We start from the raw sequence: 9,044 nt of genomic DNA on the forward strand, positions 1-9,044 counted from the left end.
AAATGAGATTCCTCTTTCATCTATTAATTATTTTCGGCTCCATTATCGTTCGTCTTAGGGTTCCCATTTAAATGTACAACGATTCTAGTATAATTTCAGCGAGACAATGAACTATGAAGCATTCTATATGTACATTACACGTTTTCTATTCGACGCTTGTGCTATACAATTTTCGGTTGTGATCGCGTAAACGTAAAACTGATGGAAAGAGGCATCGCGAAGAATAAGAAATACAGTTAAATTTACGCTTAACAGGGGTAACTTTTGAAAACAGCTTAAGTCGCGAATTATTCATTTTTAACGTCCGCGAAACGAAACGTTCTTTTTTTAAACGGTACACCAATAACGGGATCAAACGAGTGATATCGAGTATTATTTTTGAAAAACGAACGAGGAAAAAAACGATAACATGTAAATACGTTTCACTTGAACGTTCTCAATCATTTTATAAATTTCCTCGTCGATCAATCATTTAAACGAACCATTCCATAGATTATAATAATAATTCGTCTAGCGACTTATGCTTTCAAAGTTATCTGAGCTTTAATTACACCAGTATCTACAGTATTGATCAATTTTTCAATCCCACGACCATAATTTCCGCTATTATTTCAAATGTGATATTTAAGTGTTAATTGCAAAGCTTGTGATACTTTCGTTTTTACTTTTTGTTACAAAAAGGAAAAACGAGTTTTCATTTAATACTTAATTACGTATTACATGTATCGACTATTTTTATTGTAAATTATAATTTGATGAATTTTGGTAATACTAATAAACTTTCTGGCGCTTCTTAAAACGTTACTCTGCTCTATTTTCATTATATCAAATTAATCCATTTCACCTGCAATCCTATTACTATTTCGAAACAGCAAGTCTCTATGTGTTTCAGTTTATAACAAACGCCTGGCACGAGTGAATTTCCTTGGAAGAAATCTGAGTCTGAGCATTGAAGGCTTTGTTTATGAGTTATCAACTCGACTCCGATCGTAAGAGGAATGAGATAAGTTCCCGTTACATTACAAGACCTCCCATGCTTTTACGTACTTTCCCATAGAAGCAAAGTATGAATAGTTGACACTAGACCTACCTAATTTATTTTATATACGTCTTTCTCCCTTCAAGGCCAACCAGTTTGGTATGATAGCTCTAATATTAAGACACAATGAGGTACGCTGTCCTCTCTATTACCTGTGGCGTATACATATAAACAGACAGGAGAAGCCAAGGCAGGAGAGAGGAATAATAGGAAGAGCCATAAATGGCCCCAGTTCGTTTTTTCCAGAATCTTTTCAATCCCTGGTTAATTGCATATTATTCCTCATACTCATTTCAGTTTTCTAAAAATATATTAAAAAAACTTTAATAACATTTTATATAACAGTTTATATAAGAAATAATTAACGAGTAATTGAAAAGAATCCATAGAATCGATATAGAGATTTTCATCGTATTTCTACTATGTACAGTTTATTTAATATAAATAAAAAGACGATGTTTTATTTGTAATGTACAAAATAGTAGGGGGGCCATCCTCGATATAGTTCAAGGCTCGATAGACTTTTTGTCATGAAACGTTATTGTTGCTGCGTCGTAGGTGTGCGTAACATATAATATATTTACAACGTTGTTTGCGAAAATACTTTGACACATTAATAAATAAACGATTCGACTGTTTTACAAGCAAGCATAGTAGGGACAACAAGTATTGATTTGACTCAAACAAAAACGAGATAGATTCAGTTTTAAATTCATCCACAGATTAAAAATTGTCTTGGCCTAATATAAGACCAATTGAATTTTCAATTGCAATATTAAAACTAGACTGCGGATTTCTGTGCATTTTATTTTTTCATATTCATGAACATGGGAAATATTCTTTATATTCACTGCCAATACAATTTTTTTACAAATGCAAAAAATTCGCAGTCTAATAATAAAAACGTTTTAAGATTGAAAATACTGATTTCCAAGCTTCCGAACTTTCCAATTCCTTGAATAAGTAATTTAGGACTTGTAGCCTCTACTGCATACTCTCTCTTTCTCTCTCTCTCTCTTCCACGCGAATAGAGTATGTACGATGCATATGATTATCATCTCACGGGTCCTGCGGTGAAAAAGTATTGACGTCACCGCAGGAACAAATCTATACATCTTCGGTGTATAGCCTCATCATTGATACCGTTAATTAAATCCTACGTTAAGTTACTTAATCGAACGAGTTACGTATGGACACCGAATAACTTACTCACGTATATTGATAATACTTATTGGGAGTTTCACCTAGGAAAAAAAAAACTCGATATTTAACAGGTGAAACGTGCATTGCCTGACACGTGTACTCGTGATCGTGCAGATAATGATTGACACTCGCGTCTCATATCTTTTAACTATTTACAGTCGTTGGAGCTAGCTTACACATTCTCTCTGGAAGTTGTATTTTTCTCATTTTCCCAAAATATTGTCATGCAACCATTGACTTTCAAGACCATACAATAGATTATTCTACAAACTTCACTAGGCGACTATTCACCCAAAGATCATCAGAACAGAGTTCAACGTCGATTGTATTACTCATTAAACAGGGTATGAAGTATAATGAATCATATTTAGTTTGGTGTTAATCGACGTCCAACTGTATATTGCACACACATTTAATTTATACTATTAGGTATAATAAACATTCAGTGATTTCATAGATGCTAGATTTCGGTCCCTGAATAACTTGGCAATTAAGGAAAACTATTGATATACGTTTTAGTAAAGAGAGTATAAATAACGATTATGTTATCTCTTTTCTTCAAAGGTGACTAAAGATTGACTGAGAATGGTTGATAAGGAATATCCTGTGAAATCTGCGTTAGTTCTGGTTAAAACAGACAGAACATAAACAAATATTTTACTCACAGACTTTAATCTAAAAAGTACTCTGACATAATTGCACTTGCAATTATTAAAATGTACTCTGTATCATTAAATCTTTCTCTAATGTTAAAATGTTCGCAAACAGATTTAGTTGTACGATTAAAATCTCTATTTCCTTTTTAGAAAAATATCGCGTCCCAGAAACAGGGATAGATTTATCAATTCCAATGAATATTTCATAAATAACGACTTGTAATTAAATATATATTATAAACACTTCTTGTAATATTCAGTTATCACTGTTAAAAATACTAAAGTCCTGCTTCATATATTTAGAACGTTAATCTTGCTCGTTTTATATATATATTTGTTTCTAGGTCCATGCAAATTGTCATCGAACACGAGATATAAATATAAATAAAAATGTAGAGCATTAAAAATTGAAGGCGTAAAGTAAAAAAAACGTCGTTTATCAAAACGTATCATTGAATTAAATAGTTTTAAAACGTTTCCAAATAAAATCTCACCTTATATATTCTCTCGACTCGTGCATTAAATACGTTCAGCGGCGAAAAGAAAAATTAGCTCCAACGTAGAATCCTATTTAAAACAACCTCGTCGACCCCAGGACGTGCGGCGAATTATTTCTATCAGTATCGCAGCTTACCAATTTAGAATTAATATAACGAAACGTCGTAGCTCCGACGATGTGACTTTAATCACCGACGGTTGTATCGTTAAACGTAAAATCGCTACGTTTAACTCTAATTCCTATCTCGCCGTTCGTCAAGGATAGGGTTCGAACGCGAGGAACGTCATGGGAAGCGCATCAACACTCCTCGGTCGAGGTACTAGAGATCTGAGTGCTGGCCCCGCTGGAGAAGCTGCTCCTGCAGGTCTCCACGGCCAACGCCGTGTCCGGCACTTGAACGAACTGCACTTTCTCCTTGGGCCAACGCGGCCTGCCGTACATGCAATTGAATATGTTGTGTTTGTGCTCCATCTCGAAATTGCTAAGAGTACTGCTGTGCCGCCTCTTGAGCACCTTCTTCGCCATCAGGCTACGATTGTTCTTGTACGACAGCTCCTTACGGAAGCAGAAGAACCGTCTCAGCTCGCGTTTCACGCGTTTCGACCGGTAACCGAACAGCAACGGGCTGATGTACGCTGCCAGTATCAACAGACCGGAGGCCAGCACGTCGTACTTGTGCGGCAAATGTTGGTCAGTGGATCGAGGCAGATTCTTCATCACCAAGAGTATCACGTACGGCGACCAACATATCAGACCCATCACGATTACCAGAGCGCTTATCCGCGCAGCCCGCGCCTCCTCCCGGTGCCTAAATATAGAACCGTTACTTATCCGGTCTTTCAGCGAGTTTATGTAGCTCGAGGTGCTCCGGACGCTCGACACGCGATGCAGATTCTCGTGCTTGCTAGGCGCTGGCGTGATTGTAACTATAGGCGCCAGTAGACACGCCGACGAATCCGTCCCGCTGTTATTCTCAGTCTTGTTACAGCTAATTTCACACGCGCCCGATGAACCGTTCGTCGTCTTTAGCGACGATCTACGGCTGGACCTCGGCTCCGAAGGAACCACCGTCAACGTTCTAAGGTCCGGTCGTGCCGTTTCTACCTCTAATAAACGTCCTTCTCTTTCTTCGTCGTCTCCAATCTCGACGGGTCTTATTACCGACTCGTTATTAACGCCCGTTTCCACGTCGACTTTCGAAATCTTTAATGACTCGTTTAACAAATCTACAGGGTAGACGGAGGAGGGATCGAACTGCTTTAAGTCGTTTTGTAAATTATCGAAGCACTCGAAACCTTCGTCCTCGGAATCGCTACTCCCGTCGATGAACGTTCCTGAGATCCAGCCGATGGGCGCCTGTTTCTCCTGTTCCGTGGATTCTTCCGTCTGCTGCGAATCTCGTCTTCGATTCTTAATCTCATCCGCGTCTTCGTCGATATCACAATTATTCTCGTACGACCGATCGCCCGTAGGATCCTCTTCGTTCTCCACCGAATGACACACTTCGAGTCTCTTCAGACCGACCGTGAATACAATGCCCGAAGACGTCTTACCTTCCCCGGAAGCCGCACCCATGCCTAGCTCCAACGAAGACGAGAAAGACCGTCGACGAGACAATTGCCCGGCCGGTTGAATCGTCTCGCTGGTCTCGTCTATGGACGACAAGCTCGATATCTTCGGGAGTTTGCGAAAATCGTCGACGGTCTCCGCTTGGAAACGTTGAAGCCTGGACGACGCGATATGCTCTTCGGTGAAACTCGCCGAGGACGACAATACCGGCCTGGACCCGGACCTCCTCGCTCTCTCCGAGTTCCTATGCGCGGCCACATAAATACTTACGTAGATCCAGCATACGGCGACGAACGGAATTAGGTAAGCGAAAACGGCGTACGCTACGGCGTAGACGAAGCCATAAGTAACCGTACCACTGATAAGCGTATCGAAAATCACAGTATTATTCCCTACGAGATCGACGTCGCCGCTGGCCGATCTCCCGGACTCGTCGATTGTTTCTATTACGTTTGGTTTCAGCTGATTTTGCTCGCTGGCCTCGTCCTCCAGCACCGGGACTATCGTAGACTCTACGAAAGTGTCGAAGGAACCGTTGCTGACGGACCAGCTAGCGTTTCTAGGAATGCAGGTCAGCCAGAAGCTCTGGGGGTTTGGATTGAAGAACGCGAGGAAACCGAATATCAACGAGATGAACCAGATCGAACCGATCAGGATACCAGATTTCATTTTGTCCACGCGTGCTCGGTATCGGAGGGGGTCGACCACGGCGAAGTACTGATCTATGCCGATCAGCAGCACCGAGAGGACCGAGGACGTGGTCACGATCGCCACCGCAGCTTCCGACGTCGCGCAGATGCTTCTGATGAACGGAGACTCGGCTGTCGACCCATTGGACAACCTCGACGTGCTGTCCATTATCAGCAACGGGTTCATGATGGCGCATACCAACAGGTTTGACACGGTCAGGTTCATCACAAACCTAGAAACAAAACCGATTCGTCCGTTCTAATAAATTACAGTTTTTTTTTAATATTTGACGGTCATTATGAAAATTGATGTAGGAATTAGCATGATGTTAATTGGAGACACCGACCTGTTGGAAAGCGTCCGTAAGGACGGACGTATAAGGAATGCCAATAGGAGCGTGACATTCAGTAGGAAGCATCCGAAAAGGGCGAAACTCCATGCCGCGATACCGTGATTACTCCACCACCCCTCGAGATCTCCTAAGTCTGAGATCGGCCCTTCTCCGACGATGTCTGGCGAATCTCCAACCATTCATGTATAATAGATGCGACACAATTCTGAAACAATAAGACCATAAAGAGATTTATAAATTAACTGTGCAACTGCGTATTCTATATTACAGAAAATATTTCAGTTTAAAATGTAGGGAGTATGAATGAATTTCAGACAAGCTTCATTTTTATTCTTGTGCAGTACACAAATGCAAAACACAAACTAGAAACGTGCAGAAACGCACGATTGGAAAAAATATGATTCTTACCGAGCATTTATTTTGGTTCTTTCACTTATTCACGTGTTAAAAAAATCATTTATTTGCTCTCGTCCTATTTAAGTCAGCTTGTTCCCTGCTATTTCGATCTTGTCCGGAGCGAGCAAGCCTTGGATAACAGGTTCATCCTTGCGCACGACATGAACACATGATTCACAAAGAACACAATCCGAGTGTCCGAAAGAAGTATAGTTTTCCTTGAAACGTACGAAACGTCTGGCTCGAAAATTGAAATCATTCATGAGGTTTTTTCCTCAGATGATCTTTAGAAGTGAAAATAATACAATTTGCTTTTGCGATTGTATAAACACAGACGATGTCCGTGAATTTAATGATAATTCAGTTAAGCTCGCGTTCTAATTACGATAAATCAGCCGGGTCACCTGCGATCGTGGCATAAGCGCGTTTCGAACGAAAATAACTGCTGCTCGACGACCTTTGCTTAGGCGAGCTGTTAAGCGAACGGCGATGAATTTGAATGGAGCGCGATTGAATACGCGAAATGGGGCAATTTTTCTTGAAATTATTCCGCGTGACCTCAATGTATGTATATTGCGACTTACTCCTGCCCCGTCGGCTTATATTTAGAATTAACGGATTTTCCCGTGGGCACGTGTTGTGAAAATATCCGCGCACCCAGCGCGAAACTCTATGTCTTCGATCACTCCTACGTCTCGGTTCTGTGAAACAGAACCGTCGAATTTACCTATAAGAGATTTGTATCGACTTAGGTCATATCATATTAATGCATATCAATAAATAGAAGATTTTATTATACTTTAATTGATATTCTACTAAAAATAATGCAAAACGTTTAGAAATATGAAATATAACTTCAATTTAACGAGTTAAGTATGATTATATGGCATTTTATTGATGTTGACAAAATCCGACCATTCCACCGTCGAATCAGCGAACTTTTGACAATAAATTTCGTTTTTCGTCAATAACTCCCGAACGGGTGGACGTAGGAGGACGTATTTAGGCCTTATCTATTGATTCATGACATCATAAAAGCCGACACGAAACGTGACAGACGACTAACAAAATTGATATACATTTAAAAATTCTTTTAATAGATTTCTTAAGCATCTAACGTGCAACGACGGTTCCTTTATTGCATCCTTATGTCATCGAAACCAGATGATATCGACAACTCGCTCGACTCCTTAATACCGTCCGTGGTTCACTTTCAAACCTATATTTAGAGAATATGGTCGTAGGATTTGCACTGGTGCGGTAATAAAACCGATCACCAAGCGAAGATTTACCGGTGCTAGCCTCATGGCTTACGAGTCTCCACGATTTTCCAAAACTGTGCCTTCATCGTAAAACGAACATTTTAGAGATGCAAGATTTTTCGTATATTTTCCTTTCCGTCTAATTATTAATAAATCAAAAAATATTAGCAGCCTATAGAAACTATTGTGTTATAATTTTCATTCATAGATAAAACGATAAATAAATGCTGTTTAGAAAACAAACAGATTTAAAAAAGTCATATAGTTGTCAAATAAATTTGTAGACAGTTTGCTTCTACACTGGTTTGAACGCTGATAATAATTCTGTAAATCGTCGTATAAAAACAGTGAATGCTAAAAGCAATGTACAAATCTTGGCAACTGTCAGCGATGAAATGTGGAACTGTTGAATTATTCTCAAAATCATCGCCTCGCTTCCTAGGTGACGGTACAACACTGTTCCTAACCAGTGAAGTTGAGGAGAAACTAAATGCCAACTCGACGAAACCATATATCTCCCAGCTCGTGTATTTCACGAATTCTCTGATACGAAGTAATCGAGGAAATTAATATCTGTGACAATCAGCCAAGTTCCAATTGTTATTCCCTATTTCTCTTTTTTTTTTATATCATATATTTTTTTTAAATGCTTGACCGATGGTTATTGAAAAATGAATTACGATTATATCGTCTACGAATATTTTCTCTTTCTGCCAACTTTCGTTTGCCTCACTTTTAAAAACGAGGATACATCCTTAAGAATTTCTTTCTAAAAGAGAAACTCAATTAAATTCGATTGAAAAACGTTTACTATTTCTATATCATTAAACATGATAATTATTTCTTTTTATTATATTCTTGAATGGGAGGAGAAAATAGAACTTGAAGACAATAAACTGTTTATGAAATAATACAATTATAAATAAAGATACTAAGAAATGGAATAAATATTTTAATGCTGAGAATAGAGAATTATTTTCTCAGACTTAAAATGTTTGATTTTTTAACGTCTGCCAAAAAAAATGTTTTATCTTAATGTATAATGACTAACACACTTTGGACAATGTTTTTGCTTTACAATCGTTTAAAGAATCGAATCAGGTATAAATATAGTAAAGCGAAATTTCATGGACATTTCTCATTGCTACAAGTATTTACCTGAGGTAAGATAAGATATGGTCACAGTCATCATTAGTAGTATGCACGTTACCTGAATCTCGCAGTTAATGAAAGGAAATTGCGATAAGAAACTACTCAGACAACTGGAAACTCCACAGACAATTATAATCTGAAAACGAGTTGGCAAGCAATCACGTGAATCGTACAATTCTACAGAAACTCGATTCCCCATATTCTCTATTATAATGTACTATTCCTG

General features: G+C 38.9%; 1 protein-coding gene across 1 annotated transcript; it reads right to left on the bottom strand.

Moving 5' to 3' along the window:
* Positions 1 to 1,874: 1,874 nt before the first annotated feature.
* LOC108622545 (uncharacterized) lies at positions 1,875 to 6,242 on the bottom strand. The gene is made up of 2 exons (XM_018020481.2): positions 6,003 to 6,242; positions 1,875 to 5,888 (listed from the first exon to the last, which is right to left on the bottom strand). Exons 1-2 carry the CDS (start codon positions 6,185 to 6,187, stop codon positions 3,695 to 3,697), a joined length of 2,379 nt encoding a protein of 792 aa, XP_017875970.1. The 5' UTR covers positions 6,188 to 6,242; the 3' UTR covers positions 1,875 to 3,694.
* Positions 6,243 to 9,044: the final 2,802 nt, after the last annotated feature.

Source organism: Ceratina calcarata, unplaced genomic scaffold (assembly GCF_001652005.2).
Source record: "Ceratina calcarata isolate Rehan_Ccalc_2016 unplaced genomic scaffold, ASM165200v1 scaffold226.2, whole genome shotgun sequence".
NCBI lineage: Eukaryota > Metazoa > Arthropoda > Insecta > Hymenoptera > Apidae > Ceratina > Ceratina calcarata.